The sequence below is a fragment of the Myotis lucifugus genome, unplaced genomic scaffold (assembly GCF_000147115.1).
Source record: "Myotis lucifugus unplaced genomic scaffold, Myoluc2.0 scaffold_83, whole genome shotgun sequence".
NCBI classification, from domain to species: Eukaryota; Metazoa; Chordata; class Mammalia; order Chiroptera; family Vespertilionidae; genus Myotis; species Myotis lucifugus.
The window spans coordinates 4,146,783-4,171,846 of record NW_005871131.1 but is presented as its reverse complement, the minus strand read 5'-3'; the positions used below and the strand labels follow the sequence as shown (position 1 = coordinate 4,171,846).

Here is a 25,064-nt window from a genome sequence, read left to right as displayed (position 1 = left end):
AGGGAGTGGGCCTAAGCCAGTAGCCAGACATCCTTAGCGCTGCCACGGATGCAGGAGAGGCTCGTGCCACCGCAGCTGCACTTGCCAGTCCTGAGCCCCACTTCTGGCCGAGTGGCGCTCCCCCTGTGGGAGCACACTGACCACCAGGGGGCAGCTCCTGCGTTAAGCATCTGCCCCCTCGTGGTCAGTGCGTGTCATAGCGACCGGTCATTCCGCCGTTCAGTCGATTTGCATATTAGTCTTTTATTATATAGGATTATTAAAACTGTTATTATATTCTTTGCATTTTCCCAAGTTTTTGAAGGGAGCAGGCATCACTTGCACAAATCCTTTGCATTAAAAAAAAAAAGACCTGCCCTGAGTGGTTTGGCTCAGTGGATAGAGCGTCGGCCTGTGGACTGAAGGGTCCCAGGTTCGATTCTGGTCAAGGGCATGTACCTTGGTTGCAGGCACATCCCCAGTAGGGGATGTGCAGGAGGCAGCTGATCGATGTTTCTCTCTCATCGATGTTTCTGACTCTCTATCCCTCTCCCTTCCTCTCTGTAAAAATATCAATAAAATATATTTTTTAAAAAAAAGACCTCAGGTGAGGGGTCTTTTACTGTAGCTGCCAACTTCTCGGAGGTTACTTGGGGCGTGACCATAGGGGTGTGGCTTAGAAGGAGGGGCGGAGCTAAGAAGGAGGGCCAGACTGGAGGGGCGGGGCCAGGGCACGGGAGTTCGGCTGGGGGGCGGGGCCTAGAGGGAAGGGGCGGAGCACGGGTCGGCGCCGCATGCTCGGTGCACGGCCCACTCGGCCGCCGCTGCCGCCGGCGCCACCGCCCACTCGGGCTGCCTCGCGGCGGTCGTCCGGGGCGCAGACTACGGCCGGGGTGGGTGAGCGCACGGCATGGCCCCGTGGCTGCAGCTCTGCTCTGTCTTCTTCACTGTCAACGCCTGTCTCAACGGCTCGCAGCTGGCCGTGGCCGCGGGGGGCTCCGGCAGAGCGCGGGGCGCCGACACCTGTGGCTGGAGGGTAAGGAGAGAACAGCGGTTTTCTCGCGGTCCCCACAGGCGCGGCGGGCGGGCGCGGCGCGCACAGGTGCTCGCGGGCGGCGGAGCTCGCGCGGACTTGCTCGCTTTCTGCGGGGTCCGCTGCCGGGCCGGGGTCCCCGCGGCTCCAGACCTCCCTCCCTCTCGGGGCTCGCGTCCGCCAGCCCCGGCTCGGATGAAAGGGGCCGCAGACCCCCGGCTTTGTGTTGCTAATGAGACGCGGCCACGGGCCCGGGTCCCGCTCCCGGAGGCGGGCGAGAGGGGCGCCCGGCGGCGGGTGGGAGTAGGGCGGCGGGGGGAAGAAGGGCGCCCCATCTTTTGTTCCTGGTCCGGGACCTCCGACGACGCCTCAGGGTTGTGCTCCCCGGAGCTGGGACCCTCCGAGCTGTCCAGTCGTGGGACGCTTTCCTGAGCGGGAGTGGGCGTCTTCCCCGGGCTCTGCAGACTCGCGGGACTGCCAGGAGCGGACCCCGAGCTCCGGGGAGGGGTGCGCCCCCGCTCGCGGCCGCTTTGTTCCTTCTAATCCATCCCGCCGTCTCCACTTTCACACCACCCCCGACTCCTGACTTGCTGGGACATTTTGGTTCCCCATTCACCCCTGCATCTGCGGATAGTCTCGCGGATGATCCCCGCCCCAACTGAGGATATTTTTCATCGCCGAAGGGAGGCAAGAGTTTGTCATCTCGGTCAGGTGTCCGAGACTCGGTCAGGTGTCCGAGACAGCATGTGCTTGGAGCCCGGTCCCAGGAGCCGAGCGCTCCCTGGGTGCTGTCTGGGCGGACGGGCACGGGGTGCGGGCCTGGGCGCACCTCGGCGCCGCGGTCCCGGGTTCTGGAGGCTGCATCCATCTGCCCCGTGCCTCCCACGGAAGCCAGGGCGGGCCGGCATCAGGGCACTCACAGCCTTCAGCCTTGTGTAGAGGACACGGGCTGGGCGTTGTGCGCAGGCAGCTCTGCTCCTGTGCAGCCATGAGCCTCAATTTCTTCACCTGGAGAATGGGAGTAAATGGGGATTTCCTACTTTCCCCAGCGCTGTTGCTCCGAGGGATGGGTTGACCCACAGCTTCTAGAGTGCCCGGAGGGCCTCAGCACTGTCAGAGCCTAAGACCTGACACCCAGTTAAGGCCACAGTTAGGGCCACAGGCTGATGCCTCTCGCTCACTTACCCCACATCCTGAGAAACACAGTGTGGAAAGCCAGGTGTGAGCCCGGCAGCTGGGGTGTCTGTAAACCCCCGAGCTGCACTATGAGACAGCCATAGCCTGCCATCTCTCAACCCCACAGTGAATATAAAACCTCCTTCCTAGAGTGAAACATCACATTTTCTTACTCTCTCCCACTTTAATAAAATACCACTTTTGTGTTTTTATTTAAGAAGAAATAGATACCAAGTTTCCAGTTATAAGTTTTCCTTAAAGCTTTCTCATGTTGATCCTCCTCGGTTTTTTGGATTTGGACTGATAGTTGGCTCTTGAATAACAGTAACAGCATCCCAGGCATTTTATGCCCGGATTTCGTATGACGGCATAGGTGAATCAGTCCAATTTCCTGTTTTTCTGCAATTGCCCAAGTGGCTTCATGTGTCAGGACACAAAGCTTGTGAAGTTTTCATGCGGTGGGGAGCCAAGCCTGTTCTCTCTTCCTGCGGGAATGTGTTCTCTTCCCCTCAACCTGCACCCCCACAGAATTCATGGTGCCCTTTCCCCAGGGGCCTCACCTTTATGCTGACCCCTCTCCCACCACAGCTTCTAGTTGGGGCTCCACCAGAACTTTCCTTGGGTCATCTTCGTCCCCTTCTTGATGAGCATGGAAGCCTCTGGGCCATCTCCAGGTTCCAGGCTCTTCCGGACCTGCACGGCTCCTTCTCTCTTGGACTTGCCTTTTGGTGCATGCGATGGAGCCACCAGCTTTCCCTGACCCAGCTTGTTTACCTGCCCTCATATCCAGCTTCCCAGCCCCTCTCACCCTGCTTCCTAACTCCTGTGCCCTTTTTGCTGCAAAGGCAGGTTGATCCTGGGATGCCTTTTTTCTCTGAGAACCTGCTTGGCCTAAGACTCAGCTCAGGTGATGCCTCCCCTGAGAAGGCCTCCCAGAATGCCATGCCCCTTGCTTTGCCTTCTCATGCAGGTCCTTGCACTTTGGTTCTCACCAGACTACATCATCTGCATTTGTTCACATCTGCGTCTTCAGACAGTTTCTGCCAGCAGGCACCTAACCTCATGTGGCGGCCTCAGAGCCTGGAGCCCTGCACATCATGGCTGAACCCCATTAGACCCTGCTAAAGCCTGTGTTCAGTGATAGATTTTAAGAAGTGGGGGAGAGATCAGAGCAGCAGGCTCCAGTGTCCTCTCCACCGCAGGCTCAGGCACATGCTCTTCCTGCTGTTGTTCCTTCTTGTTACACCTCAGCCTCTCCTCTCAGCTACAGCATCAGTTCCTGCGGGAAGCTTTCCCTGCTCCCACCTCTCTAGCTAAGTTCTTCCAGAAATTTCTGTCAAAGGACGGTCTAGAAAAGTGCTGGTGTACAGGAACCTGTGTATTTGATTCATGTCTGAGTCTCCTACCCGATAGTGAGTGTTTAGTCCACAGACAGATGTTCTCAGTTCTGAGGTTGCTTCAAGTATGGCTGGGGCTATGTGAACATAGACGACTAAGGGTCGATTATGGGTGATGCAAATAGGAGCGGACTTCCCACGGGTCCAGGCCACACAGAACCTCAGAGGGGGACAGCGGGGTGGAGAGAGAGCCCTGAAGGAGGGGCGTGATCTGGGTGCTGGAGAGGAGCGAAGCGAATAGCCCCTTGATCTCCAGGAAGCGTTTGTTCCAGGAACTCTTGCCCCTGCAAGAATGTGTATTTTCCCAGGACTTGTGACTGCAGCCAGCTAACCCTCCCCTGGCAGCTCTGCTAACACACCCTTTAGGGCTGCTCTCAGAGGAGCCGGCCTGGTTTACGTGGTCAGATTTCACAACCTCCCCATTATTAGCGGTGCAATTAAGGGCCGATACCATCTTGAACACAGCTCTGTGTTTTAGAAATGAGTTATGGGCACACTTCCTCCACTACTTAACTAAAAAAAAAAACTCTTAGGGCTCTTGCCAGGTAAAGTTGCTCTTTGAGGAATAAATACACTTTCCCCAAAAGCACCAATTTGCAAACTTGTAGCGGGGAAGTCTTGCATCGTCACTGACACTGGGTCTGAACTCATGCTTTTCCGTAGTGAGATGGGTTGGTTTGTGTTGGGTAACTTTCTGTCAATGACTTGTGCTGAGGGTTTCCTCCCCCTTTGTCTTGCTGAGTGTCTGAGGAGCCTGTTTATGGAGCAATTAGGAGTCTTCTTCTGCAGGTTTTTATTTTAGTGGCTTTTCCTGCAGTGGGGGAGGAGAAACACTGCTTACCTTCCTACCTAAATGGGGTACACCTTCTCTGGTCTCTTAGCCTGGAACACAACTTCTAGCCCCCAAATGTGTGCTGCTTCAGGAATTCAGGAAGCTAGAATGCTGGCATTGTCTTTACAGTGAAGTGCAAGTTTCCCATTTAAGGCAAATACTTCATCTCAAAAGGTAGGAAGGAATAGGGTGGTACTTGGAAAAGCAGAGGTTCCAGCTGGTTAAAATTTAGGTCCCTGATAAAGTCCGATCCAAGAACTCTCCTTGGCTGTGGGCCCAGGCATGTTTATTTGATTCTGAATTGGATGCGTTTTCATTCACTTGCAGCTCAGGGCTCCCAAGCCCACATCTGGTCTGCCTGTCCCGTGGCCATGTTGTCCGTGTTATACATGCTTGTGTGTCCCTTACTGAATTTTTGATTAGAAGGGACTCAGTGCTGGTTGACACATTTTTTTCAAAGGGACGTTTTTTATAAGTACAATACTTCTTCCGACCCGCTCTGCAGTGTTAATTGGGAACCCTCCTGGCCCCCGTCCATCTCTCTTGAGCAGCCCTCCCTTCTCTCCCCACTCGACCCCGAGCCCCTGCAGCGCCTGGGGCATTGTGCTAGTTATTAACTCGGGATGAAGCTGGGTGAATGCGACCAGCAACCACTTCCGAACAAGACTTCTCACTGTGAGTCCAGAGGCTTCCAGCATCAGGATTGCCTTGGGAGCTGGTTAAAATGCAGATTCAAGGTGAATGGGACAAGCATGGGAGTGAGGGGGAGCCCAGGAATTGGCATTTTAACAAGTTCCTCTGATGCTCCCTCAAGGATGAGAGACATTGCTTTAGGGGACAGGCTTCCAGGATCAGGAGAAAGGGGAGAGAAGCCACATTCTAAACGTTTAAAATCAGTTTGAAAAAAAAAATCAGTTTGATTTTAAATCATTTCATTGGGCTTAGAGGTGAGAGTGGAGACTGTGTCAGAGCCCCGGACAAGGAAAGGGGTCAGGTTGACTGGGAGGACGTGGGGAGCCAGCTGGGCAGGGCATCCCCATTTGAGTGGGTGCCTCTGGCCTGGGGTTGAAGAGGAGGCCGGGAGGGAAGGGGACCTGACACTCCCACTGGGTTCCTCCCCAGAACAGCTGGCCTTGTCTGGAAAACAGTCTCAGGAAAGAGTCGAGCAGGATCCAAATTATATTCTCAGCCGTTCAAACCTCACAGACGCTTCCCTGCAAAGGAAAGAACTGCTAATGCCTTTTTAAGTCTTTATTTTAAGTTGAGTATTTTTCAAGCTCCATTTGGCCTAAAATGTGGTGTTGTGTGTGTGTGTGTGTGTGTGTGTGTGTGTGTGTGTGTGTTTTAACATTTCAAGCCCTCTTTCCCCACATTGGTCACTAAACTTTTACATACCCTGCCCCAGCAGATGGCTGCTGCTGCTGCTGGGGCCACCCCATCACAATTAATTGTCCCTTTCATTCCTCCTCACTGCCTGTCGGGCCTGCCTCTGATGGATGGGTTTTTAGGCTTCTGGAAGCTTGGGCCCCCACCCTTGATTTTTAAGGTGGGAACTTCACTGGCTGGGGTGGGGGCAGCTCCATTGGAGCCGACCTCTCTCCTGCCACCCTAGCTTGGCAGCTGAGATCTTTTCCATTTTGCATTTGGAGGGTCTCCTTGCCTCCAGCAAGCCCAGGGGGCTGTCTGTGCTGGTGCTGTTGGGCCCCATCTCCTGGTATCCTGGCTGGCCCAGCGGGCGGGAGGCAGTGTCCTCCTGGGCAGTGTTTGTCTTGGCTGCTGCGTCCTTCTGAATGGGCCTGCCACACGTTTAGGTAACTGATGGCCCAGCAACACATTGTCTCCTCCAGGGCCCGGGGCCTTTGAAGCTCTTCCTGGTGGGAAGTAAAGAGACTATTTGCTCTATTAAAATGCCTTGGTATTTCCTCTGTTTAACCACAGGCCACTTCCTTTCTGCCACTCTAAACCCCGCAGGGCCACTGGCTGATTGAAAAGACACAAGCCCAGGAGTGATCACATCCTATTGAAACAGATAGTCTTACTGCAGATGAAAGCTGGGGCATGTCTCTAAGAAAACAGATCTGAGGGGGAATCCTTGAGATGGCTCCATACCTTGCTCAGAATTTAGCCTGTTGACGTAATTCACACTTGAAGTTCTGAATGCACGAATGGGTACTTTTTTTTTCTTTAAAGAAGGGAAGCCTAAATTGTCATCAAAGTAGTGTATGTTTTGTCTGCATATGGCAGATAAAAACGATTTGATCAACTGGATTTCTCATTGTGTAAGTTGGAAACTCTGCAGTGTCTGGGAAGAGCATGCTGTCTGTTCACAGACAACCGTGGGGGCTTGCTCTCTGCTTGCAGACTCCGTCTGCTTGGTCTCATGTGCTCAGAAGTCCAAGTGGGAAGTTTGTAGCATAAATAATACCGAATCTATCTCCGGGGAGACTGGCCCTCATCCTTTCCCAAGCAGTATCTTAAAAGAAGGTTTAATTAATAACAGCAGGCAGGAAACGAAAAATTGAACAATTAAAAAATTACCTAAGTAACAAAGATTGGAAATTTGAACTCCATCTGTATCTTGTTTTTATCAAGGGGCCTAAAAAAGGAATAACTAGTTAGTTTCTAATGGAGACTATTATTTTAACATTTACAACTCCATTGTTCGAAGTATCCATGATAAAAACAGCTTCCCTTTTCTTTGGTTCCTTGTTTGGAAATGTTGGGGGAAGGTGGATGTAGCTAATTAAGGCTACAACATTTAAAGGGGGGACTTAATAGGTACCAGCTGTCCTCAACAAATCACTAGATGGATGACAAAATAAAGATGTGATGTGAACACACATGTAATTCTCTTCTAAAACGGAAGTTGCCCTATAAATTGTCTGATTTAATAGCGCAAATGAAAACTACCTCTACTGTGCACTTTCTAGAAGCATTTGTTTTGTAGTACACCTAATGGTAAATGTCTTATTTGCATAAGGCTGGTACCTTAAGAATCGAAAGGGCAGTAGATGGTAAGTATTGTTGGGAGTTGAGCAAATTGTAATTTTATTGCATGCTTCTTCTAAACTGCTCTAATAGACATTAATCATGAGGCTTTTCATGAAAAATTACTACTTTGTAGGGAAGCTTGCTTGAACTTATCAGAAATGCCATATAAAGTGGGAAGAGCAACTTTGAAAAGGGAAGGGAAATTAATAGTATTCATTAAAATGTTCAGATGGATATTTACATCTCACACCTTAAGCGAATACTTTAAATGAATCCTTTGAAATCATAAGGGATTCGACTTTAAAAACCTAACTCTTTAGGTTTAGAAAGTACTTTATTCTCTTGAAAACTAGGAGTCTTTCCAAGTGTTCTGTTTTGTCAGTTTTGTAGACCCCCCCCCCCCCCCCCATTGAATGGTAACCCTTTTAAAAAAAATGCTGGCTATGCCCCAGACTTCTGTTCTGGGATGGACAGTTTTACTCAAGAGGGGGAGGGTGGATGGGGATAGAAGGAGGGTTTCCTTGGAACGAAGAGGTCCATTTTCCTGAGACAGGCCATATGGTTTAGAAATTTCTCTGTGGTTTTATTCTGTCCAGGTGATTTCTGGTTTCTCCTCTCCTGAAACGGCCCTCCTTTTATCTGAGGAAAATGCAATGCAATCCAGACCAAATGCAGGCGCAGCCGCCATTGTGGGCCCTGCTGAGTGGCAGTTGATGCCCATCTTCCCCTGCAGTGGGCCCGTTTGCTCTGGGTGGGGCACAGGCACTCACACGGTTAGCATTTATTGTAACTGCGCAATGTCTAAAGTTTAAAAAGACTTATTTGGAGTGAGGAGGCAGGAGACTGTTGGAGCAGCTACCCTGTGTCAGATGGTGGAGCGGTTCTGCAGTGATGGCGAGCCAGTGCCCGAGGCGAAGTCTGGCTTTTAGTCTGTTTCTCAGTTGGTTCCCAGTGACTCTGCCTTCTTGCTTGCCTTGCCTCAGTTTCCCCTGCTTTGGTGGAGGCCCACCTTTCTCTGTGAGGCTTTTCCACCACCACTTGGCCTCCCCGTGTGGATTTCACCTGTGCCACAAGGCCCACCTTTAGTCAAGTCAGACCCGCCCCAGCGTGCTTCCAGAGTTGGTGAGAATGCATCCAGCCGTTGGCAGTGATGTGGTGAAAAAAGCAGCGGAAACTTGATTTGTGTATGAAGAAGAAGCGTATTGTGGGTGGTTTAGAGGATCAGGATGGCTGAAGTCAGGTCTTACTGAGGGGACGTGGAGCAGGGCCTCTTGGTGAGTGGAACCAGGAGGAGGGGTGACAGTTTGTTTTTGTTTTTTATTTTTATTTCAGAGAGAGGAAGGGAGAGGGAGAGAGAGATAGAAACATTGATCAGCTGCCTCCTGCACGCCCCCTACTGGAGATCAAGCCCACAACCCAGGCCTGTGCTCTGTCCTGGGATGGAACTGTGACCTCCTGGTTCATGGGTTGACGTTCAACCACTGAGCCACACCACCTGGGCATGAGGTGACAGTCTAGGCAGAAAGAGAGATGTGAGCAAAGCTGGAGGAGGGTGGCTCATTGGAGGGCAAAGGGACAGGAAAGCTGAAGATGGAGGTTGGGACTAGATAATGGGGTCCCGTGAATTTGCCAGCACGTGCCTGTTAGGAATGGTGAGGTGCAGCTCGGACAGTTTCTCCGGCACATGAATGGCTTGTTAAGAATGACCTGCAGTGACCATTCTTTCATTCAGCGAGTATGTGGTGCTTTCTATGCGATATGGCCTGAGTAGGATAACAAAATACCAGACGTCACCACCCTCTTTAAATAGCAACCCCACTGCTCCTCTATCCCCTTTTCCTCACTTTATTTTTCTCCAGAGAACTTTTCACCAGGAGACACACACAGTGCTTTCTGGTCTGTCCGTCTGTCCCCTCCACTGCAAGGTCAGCTCCATGAGAGCAGGGCCTCTCCCTGTCTGTCTCTGCTGCATCACAAGGTCAGTGGCAAACACCTAGTAGTTTCTCCCTCTCTGTTTCTCGAATAACAAAGTGCTCTGCAGGGAATTGAAATGGGCAGATGAGAGCAGGCTGAACAAGTGGGCGATCTTGGGTGGCTTCTGTGAGGAGGTGGCATGTAAGGCGAGCAGTTACAATGAAAATTTCCTCTGAAGTTGTAGTTCCTTATGTCTTGTTAACATTGGCCATCATGGTGCATTAGGTGCTGAGAATAGCATAAAAATAGGCACTACTTCTTCATTCACACCACAGATTATGGGCACGGTGTGCCCCAGACTGCTGCTGGGCTGCAGGGAGTGGTAGAGGCGTGATTGGGGCCAGCGTCGGATGGGAGTGCACTTTGCAAATTGTCTGCTGCTTGAAGAGGATATTTGGCCTGTCCCGATTGCTGCCCTGCAGATGAGAGAAGCGTGTAAAAAGTTACTGCTAAGCACCAACTAAGCATCCTGGCTGGGACTGTGTGAAGCCACGGGAACGAAAGGGCCCGCCCTCCCTCCCTCCCAGCAGCCCTCAGTAGGCATGCACACTGCGCCTCATTTTATTTCAGTCCCCTCTTGTGAACGGTCCCTCCAGAATCAGAGATGCTCTTTGCCTTCTTTCCGGGGCTGTGGGTTTGCCGGCCAGCTGTGGTAATGAGTTTTTGCCTGGCTTTGATTTTCATGCCTTGCCTCCCTGTGGGAGGAACTAGATATTTCTGATCTTACCTCTCTGCTCATATTCAGATCCAGCCAAGCAATCAGTGACTTCCCGAGCTTTTTGTGGGAGACTGTGGGAAAAGTCCTGGTTGGCTGGCTATGAATTAATGAAATCCTTAGAAGCCTTCACTAAAGATAGCTCCTGTGGTTTAAAAAAATAGCATTGCCTTTTTAATTTGAGAAAGAGGTCATGCAGTTTTACTGAAATCAAGCAGAGAAAATGTAACATCTGGTCGAGCTGCCCGAAGACTGCTTCAAGGCGGGGCAAGAGCGGTGGGTCCCCAGCGTCCTTCCCAGTGTCCCGTGCGCCGAAGGTGACTGTCACCCTCCTACGGCTGCTTCTCTCATGCTCTCCTCCTGTTTGAAGTCCTGGAGAGACAGAAATTCTATCCGATATCTTTGCACTTGAACACATTTCCCATCTACTGAACTTCCTTCCTTTTACTTAAAGGGCCACACGTTTCTTTTAAGGGGATAGTTTTTGAGTTGGTCTAGACTAGTGTCGTCATTGCTTTTATCTCATTAAATAAACGATGGGGTTGGATAACCCGGAGAGCTTGGGCAGAAGGGGAGGTTTAAAGAGCCGATCTAAAAAGTTTTTATATTCGTTGGAATTCTGATAAGAGGAGAAAGAATGACACATTGCAGAAGAGTTTTAGGCAAAGGCATAAAGGGGATTTTAAAGGGACCTATGACTTTTTAAAGAGCGGTAAAACATGAATGTCTTAAATGTCTGCTGTGTGTATATCTGCCCAGTGAAGTGAATGTTATAATGTTTTTATATTTATCCTGGATCTATTCTGGATTAAGACTATATAATTTTCCTTTAAAAACATTAGTAATATTTTTGGGGCATACATTTTCTGAAACTAAACAGCAAGATGACGTTGTTGTTGCCCCCACCCAGACCGCAGCCAGCCAGCCAGTCACCTGTACCTGGGACTTCTCTTTACTGTACTGTCTCTCCTGTAGTTTGTATTCTGAAAATTTTCAAACCTGTAGAAAAGTTGAAAGAACAGCAAAATGAACACCAATTCCCCTTTGCCTAGAGTCACCAGTTCTTAGCATTTTACCACGTGTACCTCAGTCCTTCATGATTTCATTTTGAATCACATTCTGGATTCAGACAAGATTGCTGATTACCGTTTTTGTTTTTTTTTTAATTGTTATGTGAGGACATTTCTTTAATTGATTTTAGAGAGGAAGGGAGAGAGAGAGAGAGAGAGAGAGAGAGACATTGATGTGAGAGAGAAACATTGATCAGTTGCCTCCTGCACATGCCTCAACTGGGGAACTATTCTGCAACCTGGGTATGTGCCCTGATCGAGAATTGAACCCACGGCCTTGCGGTGTGTGGGACCATGCTTCAACCAATGAAGCCTCCCAGCCAAGGCCACTCATTATGTTTAGATGGCCTGTCTGCTTTATCTACAACAGTTCCTTCACCTTTTCCTTGGTCCTTTACAACATACACATTCTGAAGAGTCCAGGTCACTTGTGTAGACAGTCCCACAATTTGGATTTCTAATCATTTCCTCATGATTAGGGTCAAGTTAAATATTTTGGCAAGATCCTTCTAAAGGTGATACTGTGAGTCGTTGTATTTTAGGTATCAGTAGGTAGACAATATAGATGCAGTTATGGCAATGAGAAACATTTGGTTTTTCACCTTCAAATTGTACACAGAGACCTTCCTAATGAGTCAACCCAGTTTAGTCTTGTATTGTCTTTAAAAAACAAACGAACACGATGCTTTACATTCGGCTTCCCCTCTTCCTTACTGAGGGTCCAGAAAGGTGCAGAGTGTCATTTGTGCTGTGCTATAATCTCTCTTTCTTTAAAAACCATTTGAAATGAACATTGCTCTCTCAAAGTTAGGAGCTCTGTGTCTCAAGAATGCTTCAGGCGATTGCTGTTCACGTGGGCTTGTTGCAGACAGTGGTCGATGTCGCCCTCAGCGACTGGGAATGAGTCCCTATTAAAACCTCTATTTGGCCGGGGCAGGTTTACGCTTGAGTGCTTCCTCACGCCAAAATTCAGCCATTGCTTTCCTTTGTGCTAAGAAAACATTGAACTTTATTTCCAGTAAAGGCCACTTCACTCAAAACATGTTCTCAAAGTCAGTCTCCAGCCTTTTAGTTCTGTGCGTGCGTAGCGCCTAAATTATTTTATTAGAGCCCCTTACAGACAGGTTCATTAGTTTAACCGGAATTACTATCTTCTACCTAATTACATGGCTTTTCTTTCTTTTATTTGTCCCTTCCCCAGATTCAAGGGTCAAAGACACGTAAAGTTAATATTGATTATTTTTCCAAAGTAAGTTAAAACATCAAAAAGCGACAAGTTGTTATTCCTGAGGGTACCAGGGAAACGGCAGAGACAAAACCCCCATCTTTTATTCATAAGTCCAGGAGGCGGGGAGGACAGGGGCGGGCCTGTGCGCCTGCCATTTGTTCAGCGTTCAGGGCCGGGCCTCCTCCCCTGCTGGCCGTGAAATGTCATGCCGAGATGTAATAGTGGGACATTCAGCATCCAGAGAATGGACCACAGAGGTTCAACTTCGCTTTTCATTTTCTTTTCTGGCACCGAGTCCCCGGTCCCCTCTGTGGCCTGACAGTGAAAGGCCAGAAAGCAGCACTCTGGATGCTGGCGGGGATGCAGGCAGCCCAGCCCCGTGGGCCGGGCCCTGTGCTGGAATGCAGGCCCGACACAAAGGCTGGGCCGGGGTGGGCCTCCCCTCGGAGGCGTGCACGGTGCCTTTGCTTTGCCTGGTTTGCTCTGGTCGCAGGAGAGAGAAAGTTCTTGTTTCCATGGCTCTACTCCCCTGGGTTTTGGTGGAAGTGCAGGGCGCCTTTGATGTCCCAAAGCAAGGGGTGGGGCTCTAAGGATTTCTGTGCGGGGGAGGCACTGAGGCCAGGAACTGGAGGCACTGAGGCTGAGAGCCTAAGGCTGCGAGCCCTGCCCCCCCCCCTCATTGTCTTTGTATAAAGAGAAATCAGGCAGCATTTGCTAAACATGGCCTGAAATTTGACTTTGAGCAATAGTTCTCATTTGGGGGTGATTTTGGGAATCTCTGGAGACATTTTTGGTTGTCCCAGCTGGGAGGAGCAGACGCTACTGGCATTTAGTGGGCAGGGGCCAGGGATGTTGGTCAACATCCCACAGTGCACAAGTTGGCCCTCCCAATAAAGAATTATCTGGCCCATTTTGTCAGTAGTGCTGAGGTGGAGACTCTGATTTAGGGGTCCCATTTTAGTATTTGAATTTCTCAGCTCACATAGCCTCATAACACTTTTCAATTTCCTTTCTGTTTAACAGAAGCTGCTGGTTCTATAAATCCGCACTCGGGATGAATTTCCATTAAACTCTCCAAGACATATGATTAAACTATTGTGGTGCTCCTAGAAGATGTGCTGTGAATGCAACTATGATTTTAAATGCAAAAGACGATTTTGTGTGTGTGTGTTGCGGGGGGGGGGGGGGCGGGGGGGATGACCATCATTTGATCAAAGTAGCATAACCTGTGCCTCTGTTTTTGTGACTCACTGATGGTCTGTGGATAACATTACATTTTTTTCAGCATGAAACCCAACACTTCAAATCCCTAAAGCAGTCTCAAATTTATGGTTAATAAAAGCATTTATTGTACTGGATGTCATCTGTTATATCACTCTGGGGCTAGAAACTGGCAAGCAGTGGACAGGAAATATTTTCATTTCAAATCGCTTCAATCTTATGGTCTAGGGGCAAAAGTGTCTGATTTCAGGAAAGCCGAGTTGAATAGCATAGTAATGAATGCATTTTTACTTGATTAAGCAGGCATTCTCTCCCTTTCAAACAATCTTCTGTCTTTGGCTTGGTGGGGCTAAATAAACATGTGATGTTAACCGATAGCATGTCTTATGTTGGCCATACTTTTCCTTTGATCATCTTAAACTTCTCGGTGTTTTTCAGGAATCCTCAGCAGAGCAGGAGCCGAGGGGGAGGTGGATGGCTGAACTCAAGTGTTCACCCTGTTTGTAACTGTTGTTTACTCTCTGACCAGAGGGGGTTTTCTGAGATGATGCCAACTCTTCCAAATTCCCCTTTAAAAAATGGCCTTTGGTCCCTGGCCCTTGGGATCACGAATTTCGGAGGAAAAACACATTTTGATTTTTTTTTTTTAAGGCTGCAATTTTATTGTAATTTGAGTCCTGACCTCCTACATCCATCTGTCAGGTAAACAGGGTGAGGAGAGCAGCCGGGTGTGGTGGGGATATATGCAGGACGGGTACCTGGCCGCCCAGGCCTTGGTGTGTGTCTCTAAATCACGGCTTCCCGATGAGCCTCGGAGGGAGGTAGTTATTTCTGATGTGGTTCCTTTTTTTCCAGATGAGGACTCCATGGCACAAAGAGCCAGGAAGGGATTAGGGTGGGAGGCCACGTGACTCAGAGAGGCCTGTCTCCGCCAGAAACCAGAGCCAGCGCTCTTTCCCTGCCCATGCCCCCAGCGGCCAGGCTTGCCCTGCCTTCCGCGCCCCCAGCCTGAGATGGACTTCTGCCATGTGTAACAAAGCAACTCGTGGGGGTGGGAAGAGAGCAAGACTAGGTACCGGAGAAGGCTTTGCTGATAATTAAATTAAACTAGGATTAGGCAGAGGTTCCCTAACCTGGCTGATTACCAGAATCACCTGAGGAACATTCTTGGGTGGGGGTGGGTGAGGGGAGATTCCGGGCCTCACCCCAGACCTGCTTAAGTGGGATTTCCAGGGGAAGGCCAGGAATCTGAGTTTTTACAAAAGCTGCCAGGTTAGTGGTTGGCAGGGTTTTTGGGGTGTGGAGGGCGGGTTTGACTAAGGGGCAGTCCTAGGGAATTTCTGGGGATCATGGAACTGTTGTTTATGCTGATGGTGGTGGTGGATACACAAATGCATACATTTACACATTTACTTGTATATGTTTACATGTGAAAACTCATGGAACTGTACACCAACAAACATCCATCCTCCTACGTGTAAACTCAAAATGCTGCCTGGGTGAAACTGAGTTATCACTTAGGTGTCAGATGAAGTGGCAGATGGTGCCTGGTGACAGCTGGGAGAGTTGTCCAGCTGTGAGATGTCACCTGGAGCTGCAGAGGCAGGTGGGCAGGTGCTGAACTCTCCGACCAGCACCGTCCAGTAGAACGTCCTGTGGCGATGGACTGTCCTTCCCCACACAGTCCAGTAACAATCACTTGTGACTGACAGGTGGCTAGCACGACTGAGGAACTGAATTTAATTTACTCAAATGAATCTCAGTTTAAGTAGCCACATGTGGGTTGAGGCTGCCATCTTGGATAGCTTGCCCTTGGAAGCAGACATTGTCCTGTCGGGGCTTTGACGCTGTGCCAGGTGCACCCTGGGCCCAGTGGTCCTTTATGCTTGAAAGACAATAGTAAGTCATCCCAAGAATTAGGCAAGACGGGAACACCGGAGGACGTGTGGGTTGGTAAGGACAGAGGAAAAGGAACCGTGGAATGAAGACTGACGTGGGGCCTGCCCGGGCAGAGGACAGTCTTGCCGAGTGGAGGCATCTGCCCGGCTTCCCCTGGTGCAGAAGTCAGAGAGCACCGGCTCTGGCCCCGTTCCTTGCCCAACTTCCCAACCTCATTGGTCTTAAAAGATGATTGGTTAGTCCGGATGCTCTTTAATTGTACTTCTGTTCCCCTGAAGTGATAGGCTTTCCAGGAAGCCATTGGAGGGCCCAGGGGAGCGATGTACAGGAGGTGTCTGGTCTGACTGAGGGTGAGCCTGGCCCACCTGCCTCCCTGGACGGAGTGTGATGACGAACCTGCGTGGGCATATCCTCCTCCTTTTTGGAGAATGAGATCTTATAAAAACGGTAACTGGGCGTAAGCCTCCCACTTGATGCCAGAGCACATGGCCCCGTCTTGGTTGGTGTTGAGGCACTCTTAGACACCCCCCTCCCCATGGATTTACGCTGTCTTCAATAGCGCTGCTTTTCCCAATGTGTTACAAAAGAGTGAGATGCCGAGAGCGCGCCTTTTATTAGTGCGACCCAAAAGGTGAACGGAAATAATGTTCCAATTTGTAAACTTACTTGTTCTTCAATAAATTTGCTAAATGGGTAACAAAAATTTTCATGAGCTACGTACGAGCTTATCACTAAGGAGGTTTTGTTAATCTGGTTTTAAAATAGGACTTACTATTTTAAATGCCTTAGGCTTTCAAATTAGTAGAGCTAATTTTATTTTTATATGAAAACGTCACCTTTTGGATCAGGGAGAGAAGGGCACTCGGAATCACAGCGTATTTAAGCAGGGTTTCCTTGTGTGGCCCTTACAGACTGGTGACGTCAAACTAGTGCAAAAAGAAAAAATAGCTTAATGGGCATTAAGTGCTGATTCTCCCACTCGTGAGCACACAGATACATCTTGCTGTAGAGTTGAAATCACTGTGTTTATTTTTGTTATGGCTATTTTTTTTACTTAAACTTGTTTTCCAAAGATATTTTCACGTGTTGACATAGTTCACAGACATGCCGCTTTTAGTGGCCACATGGTCTTTTCATGTTGTGTACCCTCCCCTGCCCCTTGCCAGCTGTTTCCAGGTTACTGCTGTTATAAAGCTGCTGTGAAATCTTCATACAGATTGGTTTTCTGCCCGCCCCCCTCACCATGTTGGTTTGTTTGCTTGGCATGCATTCCCCAAAGTGGAGCGAAGGCGTTGCAGCTCGTGCTGCGTGCTTACCAGCCGCCCTGTAGAATGGTCGAGACTGGGAAGAATTGTGTTTTGGGAAAAGGGCCAGTTTGGTCTACAAATTCTGACTCTACCATTTGCTACTATTTTTTTGTGACCTGGGGAAATTTCATCTGTAAAATGGGTTAATAGTAGTTTATCTTCCAGGATTTTCTTGAGACCTAAGTGTGATAATGTCTTTAAGACATTTAGCTCTGTGCTTGGCCACATAGCAATTATTAAGTGATTGATTCGTGGCCGTCTGTTACCAGAGGAATAACTGCTTATTTTCCCATAGCCTCAAAAATATTGACATTTAAAATTTCTATTGGCTCTGTTATTTTGGTGGTACATCATACTTCTTTCATTTTGGATTTATTAGAGAAGGACGGAATCTTGCTACCTGGTGATTTATCTTCTGAGTAAGTGGTAGTGTTTGTAAGTCTGGTAGTATTAAAGGAAGGTGTGGATGAAATGTTGCTTAGTAGAGAGCAGTAGGGCAAATGTTTAAGTGAATAAACGAGGGTTTTAAAATAAGAATATTGATTGAGTGGATCTTTGGAACTTAACAACACATTATGAAAACAGTTAAATGTAAGTATTATCATGGGAATTCTTTTTGTACCAGCAATTTGGCTAGCAAACCTTTGTTTTATATATATTTATATATGTATATATATACACACACACACACTAATAAAAGAGAAACATGGTAATTAGCGTATGACCGCTACCCTTCCCATTGGCTAATCAGCATATCATTATGCAAATTAACTGTCAGCCAAGATGGCAGCCGGCAGCCATGCACTGAAGTGAACAGGGAGGCTTGCTTGCTCCAGTGACTGCGGACTCCAACGTTCCCCGCCTGACTTGCCGGCCTCTCAGTTGCAACTCTAAGCAACTATGTTGCAAATATAGAAGCTAAACAAAACCCCAGAAACCGGCTTTCAGTCAGCCAGGCTTCAGCCAGCTGGACCACAACATTGTATCAAATACAGAAGGTAAAGGCCAGAAACCTGCTTTCAGCAGCCCAGGCCTCAGAGCTAAAGCTGGCCCAGAATAGAAAAAAAAAAAAAAGAAAAAAAGCAGTTGGGAGCTTCAGTCACCCGCCAGCCTGAAAACGGCCCTCAGCCCCTCAGCCAGACTGGCCAGGCACCCCAGTGGGGACCCCCACCCTGATCCAGGACACCCTTCAGGGCAAACCAGCCGGCCCCCACCCATGCACCAGGCCTCTATTCTATATAGTAAAAGGGTAATATGCCTCCTGGCACCGGGATCAGCGGAGCAGTGAGGCTCCCGGCACCGGATCAGCGTGACAGGGGCAGCGCACAAACCCTGATTGCCTGTGCTCTGTGTGTGACAGGGTGCGGTGCCAACCCCTGATCGGCCCTGCTCTGTGGGTGATAGAGGGTGGCGCCCCAACCCCCCTCCACAGGCCTTGCTCTGTGTGTAACGGGGTAGAGCCATAACCTCCCCATTGGCCCTGCCCTGAGTGTGACAGGGTGCAGCGCCCCAACCCCCTGATCCACCCTGCTCTGTGTGTGACAGGGGGTGGTGCCCCAACTCCCCTGTCGGCCCTACTCTGTGAGTGACAGGGGGGAGCTCCTCAATCCCCTGATCAACCCTGCTCTGTGTGTGACAGGGTATGGAGCCCCAACCCCCCTGATCGACCCTGCTCTGTGTGTGACAGGGGGCAGCGCCCCAACCCCCTGATCGGCCCTGCTCTGTGAGTGACAGGGGGCAGCGCCCCAACCCCCTGATCGGCCCTGCTCTGTGAGTGACAGGGGGCAGCGCCTCAACCCCCTGATGGGCCCTGCTCTGTGTGTGACGGGGTGGCGCCGCAACCTCCCCATCGACCCTGCCTTGAGTGTGACAGGGGGCGGTGCCCCAACCCCCCAATCGGCCCTACCCTGAGCGTGACTGAGGGTGGCATCGCAACCCCCCGATCCGCCCTGCTCTGTGCATGACAGGGGGCGGCGCCCAACTCCCCAATCGGCCCTGCTCTGAGCCTGACCAGGGGCTGCACCTAGGGATTGGGCGTGCCCTCTGCCACCCGGGAGCAGGCCTAAGCCAGCAGGTCGTTATCTCCCGAGGGGTCCCAGACTGCGAGAGGGCACAGGCCGGGCTGAGGGACCCCCCCCCAACCCCCCGAGTGCACAAATTTTTGTGCATCGGGCCTCTAGTATATATATAATTTCTAAGGTCGATTTTGCATTGATTATGCATTTCCCATAAATAGAATATAAATTTTTCATAGTGTACTGGAGTTTTTATATATCTGGACATTGGAGTAGAAGCCATTCTGTTAGACTGTCTCATTTATGTTGGTGCCACACAAGAGAGCCGGGCATCCCAGACCAGTTGAGTGTGACTGCGGACAGGGCAGGTGACCCTTCCTTCCGACCCTCGGTTTCTTTATTTGGAAAATGGGACAGACAGACTAGAATTATTCTTAAGAACTTAGCAATGATGTTTATTGAGATAACTAGAACCTTTAATTCAGAGGGTGTCATTTTTCTGGCCTACCCACTCCATCTCCGTATTGAATTGATCACTTCTGTTTCCACCCAGACTCTTGCCTCTTGCACTTGGGTGTCTGCTTCTGATCTCTCTTGAGAAAGGTCACCTGTGTGTGGTCCTTTCTGCAGATATTTTCTTTTTAAAAAATATATATTTTTATTGGTTTCAGAGAGGAAGGGAGAGGGAAAGAGAGACAGAAACATCAGTGATGAGAGAGAATCACCGATCAGCTGCCTCCTGCACGCCCCACAGTGGGGACCGAGCCCACAACCGGGCATGTGCCCCAATTCTGACCGGGAGTTGAACCACGACCTCCAGGTTCATAGGTTGATGCTCAACTACTGAGCCACGCCAGCTGGCCAGATATTTTCTAACGAAAGCAAAGTATTTGTCCTCCATATCGTTTTGAAATTTTAAAAAATTCATACATAGATTGCTTTGTTTTTGCAAAGTGAGCCCAGGGGCTCCCCAGTCATTGTTGATTTGCCTGTTTATTCGGAGCTGCCCAGGGTGTCCACCTGCCTCCATCCTTCGCATTTCCTGGGCATTTGTTCACCTGGTCAAGGGCCCTCTCATATCGCTTGTTTTTTAACGTGACACGACTGTTAATGATTGATTCCAACCCATTTAGTCTTCTGGGCCAGGAGCTTTTAGGGCCCCATCAATCACTGAATCCATAAACAAGGGCCCTACCTCAGACTCCCCAAGAGCTCAGAATTACATGGGGGTGTTGACAGTCCCGGAGGCCTGGACTGCTCTGTCAGCAACTGTCGGGGAGAGGACCCGGGGTATGTGCTAGGTGGTGGCAGGGGCAGGAGAAAGGCAGCCACAGATAACAAGGACAACAGGTAATCTGCATGTGGGTAATTGCTGAGCTGAGAGGTTAATTTTGTTACCCCCTCCCACCCCCATTTGCACCAAGCTCTTATTAGGAAAGCCAGAGAGGTTAGAGGAGTGTTCTGTCCACACCCCAGCTCCGCACCCAGGGATTGCTGTCGCCCAGGTTCCCCTCTGAGTCTTCACCACCTGCCCAGGTTAAGGTGGTGCTGCCTTAGTGGGTCCCTTGGCTGCAATAAGAGCGTTTCTGGAAGAGCCTCGTGAAAGCAGCCCCTTCCTCTGCAAAGGGGAATCCTTGCCAACCTCAACAGACAGAGCAACGGACTCGCACTTAGAATACAAGGGTGTGTGGCCCTACAGGGACCGGGGAGAGCGTGAAGGGAAAAGTGGAGATGAGCTTTAAGGAGGTGAGGTGGAGGTTTGTGCTGGGGTCCCCTGATGGGCAGGAGGAGACAAGAAAGCCCGATAAGCCGTCAGGAAGATGGTCACCTCCAGAGGGGTCTGTGACACAGGCCAGAGCAGGAAGAGATGGTGAGGGGTTGGGGAAGAGGTCACCCATTCAGAGGCCAGAAGGGCCTGCAGCTTGAGGGCCCCCAGGAAGGCTGACTTGATGAAGAGCCTTATCTCCAGGGGTCACGCCCTCTGGAAGCTCTGAGCTTAGACAGGAGTGATGACAGGTTGCCCCGGGAAGGCCCTGGGTGGTTGTAAACCAGTGCCTCCACCTGCAGCAGCAGCAGAGCAGATGTGCCTGGGGTGTGCAGCTTCTACATCTAAATACTCTCACCCCGATAAAGCCGGGCTGTGACGGCCTTCCCGAACCTTCCCAACACCAGGGCGAGGGGCCTGTGGCTCAGGGGCTCTGCCAGAAGAACACTGGACACCATGCCTGGTCTGTTACGCTCACAAGAGTCTTTGAGGGTCTCCCCAGTGCCATTAGCTGGTGACGCACTGAGTGCATCCGCGTGCTTTGGTGGCTGGGCCAGACGGCTGCATGAGGCTGGGAGGGCAGGTAGGGGCACCGCGCCTTGGGGTCCACTCCTGGCTGGGCGCTCCTTCCCCTTGTTCTGCCCTGGGCTGGTGTAAGCTTCCACCTTTGCAGAAAGCTCTTGGCTGGAAAAAAACATCTTGAAATGGGCTTCGTATCAATGGAAACGGAGCAAGGAGGTAAATGGGAAGGGACCCTTTCTCTGTTCCGATGCACCTCCTGTGCCTGTGGGTATAGACATATTTAACTCCAGATAAGTGGCTTGAGAGGCGCCAGTGTTCTCATTTGGAAATGTGAATCTGGTAACGTCCAAAAGGTGCCTGTCCACTCACCCAGTCATGGATCAAGTAACGCATCTGTCACCTCCACCGGAATGTCCCTTCCTGGGCACTTCACCCTTATCTCGGTCCCTCTTAGACTCTCCCCCAGGGCCCAGCAGGCCTTGCACTCGGGCATCTGGGACACTCTGTGAATAAGGACTGGATTACCCCACTGAGAACAGATATCCAATTTACACATGTTAGGACTTTTGGTTAAAGGGGTTTGTGTGGGGTCAACATTTTCAGGAGCGTGTGATGCCCAGAGAATCTCAGCGACTTGGCAGATCTGATGTAAGCACAGTCTCCGCGCCCCAGCCTCCTTCCCGTAGGGTCCTGGCAGCCTCCTGGGACCAAGACTGTTCATCCTGACATGGACCTCTGACTCCTGGGGGGCAGTAAGAGGGTGTCCCCAGGGCTGCCTGTCTGGTGGGGTCACCATTCTCACCCTCAGGGGACGGATGAGGGTGACTAGGCTTTTGCCAGGAGTTTCCTGAAACAGTGGAGATGAGGTTCTCCTAGTGTTGAGAGCTCCCTCTGCCTTTGCGAAGAAAACACTTCAAAGGGTAACCGCCCGCCCCATCCCAGTGGAAGGTGGCGGAAGGAAGCAGTGGCTGACAGCAGAGTTAAACAAACTCGAAGGTAGGTCACATTTCTGACATACCATTTCCTCCGCCCTACCAGCAGCTGCCCTCTGCTTTGAAAGGGGGCTTAGCTGCTCATATAAACTTTGGTTTGTGATAATGTAAACTATTATTAGGATTATCTTTTTATTCATAATATATGCCTGCCTCTCTGTCTCCCTTATTTATGCTCCGTTTGAAACACTCATTTACCGTCAGTACCTGGAGCCAGCATCAGCCCTTCTGAAAAGGAAGAGCACTTCATAAAAGGACTCTGGGAATTAAATCTCGGGGTTGAGGAAGCTTCAAATCTCAGCAAAGCTTCCTGGTTAAAACTAGGATGTGATGTTGGCAAAACATTTCAGTTAAAAAAGGCATTTTTTTTTTTTTAAAAAAGGAAGGTTTGTCTCAAGTGTAGTTGTTTTAATACACAAAGGCTTGAATCTTACTCGAGAATCTTTGGCTTTCAGAGGCTCTCCCCTCATTTTGTCACCACTCAGGACGTTCTGGAAGTTATCGGAGTCCAGAGGCTCGGGCGGGCAGCCCTGAGGTCACCAGGCCCTGTCCCTGCACCGAGATGCCCAGAGGGTCCCTCCTCAGGTGCTCCGTGTGGTTTGTCAGCAGAGGGCAGGGTTAGCGTGGGAGCCAAGAAAAACCAATAACCTTCCCAAATTTTAATAAAATGTCTCTCCCACCCTTTGTTTCTCCCTCCTCTTCTCCCCAAAAGAAAGAACAGACTGAATTTCTGAGCACATCTGGACACTGTTTTCGTAAAGCTCTTACCCTGAATTCCCAGAAGGAATGTATTGGCTCCCATTTTTCCAAGCAAAAACTGAAATGACTCCTTTGTTTATAAGTACTGTGCTTGCATATTTTAATAAAACTGTAAAGAAAGAAATTGCACTGATTCGAAGGTCCTTGGCTAGGCCGACACGTTCTCCTTTATGCCTCTCTTGAAGCCTTTGAGAGGTGCTAAAAGTTTATGGTTGTTTTGGTGGGGGCGGGGAAGGGAGGAGAGGGGGCTGCAAGTGTCCCTTTAGAAATTACTCTTCCTGCTTTCCCGACTGCAAGTGTTGGGGAGGGTGCTCACAGCCCTGGCCTGTCTGTTCTGCTCTTGCTACCAGGCCCTCTTAGTAGATGCAGTCCGGTTAGGATGTTCCAGATCTGAGCCCAAAGGCCTGCAGTGGAACCCGTATATCTCTTATCAGATAGTGTCTGTCTTCTTAGAGGCAAACCTACTGGAAGCTTATTGTTGCTAAGAAAATGAGGTTAATCCTTCATTTTATCAGCCTACTAGGATGTTGGCATGGAGTTCTTCTGTTACGGAGACGATTTCAAAAGATCATCAAACTTTTAAAGATGAGATAAAGAGGCATTTGCTACGTTGGGAAACTTCTGAGAGGATGTGGTTCTTTTTAAACCGGTGATTGCAGAAGTTCTTTTTTTATGCCCTTAGAAATGATGTTTCTGAATGGAAGTTGTACCTTCAGGAAGACATGAGTGCAGTGTGGTTAAGTTATGAGGGCCATAGCTCTGTTACTACCCAATAAATGTTCATTAGTGATAAGCATTTAACCAGTGTAGTGGGTACTGCTTCCTGGAATACGCCTTTCTCTAGAGCTGCTCTGGGTGTCTGGAAATAAACTCAAGAGGTGTAATATTCCCGTAGGCCTCCTCTTAGAGATGAATCACATTTCAGCTTTGTTTATTCCCCTACTTTTTGGGGAAGAAAGTTGTTAGCTACAAAGCCACAATGGATCCACCAGCCTGTCAGTGCTGTGGGGGTGCATCTGTCAAATGCCCAAAAGTGTTGAGTAATATCCGAAACATGATGGTGTGAAAATTAATGTTTGTATTTTTGTGCCTTGTGGAAAAATGTACAGATTTTATGAGCTTTGGACAAAAAAAGATTTGTCTGAATTGAAATTTAACTTTATAACTTTGAGTTCTACCAATAATGTTCTAGCTTATTTTTTTTAACTTTTATTTTTCTTTGAGTTCTGAGAAATTGTTGGTTATTCTAAATGCTGGCTATTAGACCAGTTAGTTAGGGGTATATGGATACACACACACACACACACACACACACACACACACACACACCCTATATAATAAAAGTCTAATAAGCAAATTGACGGACCGGTGGAACAACCAGCAGAATGACCAGTTGCTATGACGCACACTGACCACGAGGGAGCAGACGCTCAGTGCATGAGCTGCCCCCTGGTGGTCAGTGTGCTCCCACAGGGGAGTGCTGCTCATCCAGAAGCCAGGCTCATGGCTGGCGAGTGCAGCAGTGGTGGTGGGAGCCTCTCCCGCCTCCGCGGCAGTGCTAAGGAGCAGTGAGCAGGCGAGCGGTAAGGAGCAAGGGGTCCCAGACTGCGAGAGGGATGTCCGACTGCCGGCTGAGGCCTGCTCGCCGGGGAGTGGGCCTAAGCCAGCAGGCAGACATTCCCCCGCGGGGTTCCAGACTGTGAGAGGACTCAGGCCGGGCTGAGGGGGACCCCCCCCCCCGCAGTGCATGAATTCAGTGCACCAGGCCTCTAGTGCACCCTATATAATAAAGAGGTAATATGCAAATTGACCATCACTCCAACACACAAGATGGCCACTCCCATGTGGCCACAAGATGGCCTGCAGGGGAGGGCAGTTGTGGGCAATCAGGCCAGCAGGGGAGGACAGTTAGGGGCGACCAGGCCTTCAGGGGAGGGCAGTTGAGGGCAACCAGGCCTATAGGGGAAGGAGGGAAGTTGGAGGCAAACAGGCCAGCAGGGGAGGGCAGTTAGGGGTGACCAGGGTGGCAGGGGAGGGCAGTTGGGGTGACCAGGCCTGCAGGGGAGGGCAGTTGGAGGTGACCAGGCCAGCAGGGGAGGGCATTTGGAGCGATTGGGCTGGCAGAGGAGCAGTTAGATGTCAATCAGGCTGGCAGGGGAGTGGTTAGGGGGTGATCAGGCTGGCAGGCA

At 50.0% G+C, this 25,064-nt stretch overlaps 1 protein-coding gene across 1 annotated transcript in view; it reads left to right on the top strand.

The window, feature by feature from the left end:
- The first annotated feature begins 822 nt into the window (after positions 1-822).
- IL17RD (interleukin 17 receptor D) overlaps positions 823-25,064 on the top strand; it is a 65,663-nt gene continuing 41,421 nt past the window's right edge. Inside the window, exon 1 of the mRNA XM_014457706.2 lies at positions 823-1,015. Within this exon, the coding sequence (XP_014313192.1) occupies positions 890-1,015 (126 nt within the window). The 5' untranslated portion in view covers positions 823-889. The remainder of the gene's footprint in view (positions 1,016-25,064) is intronic.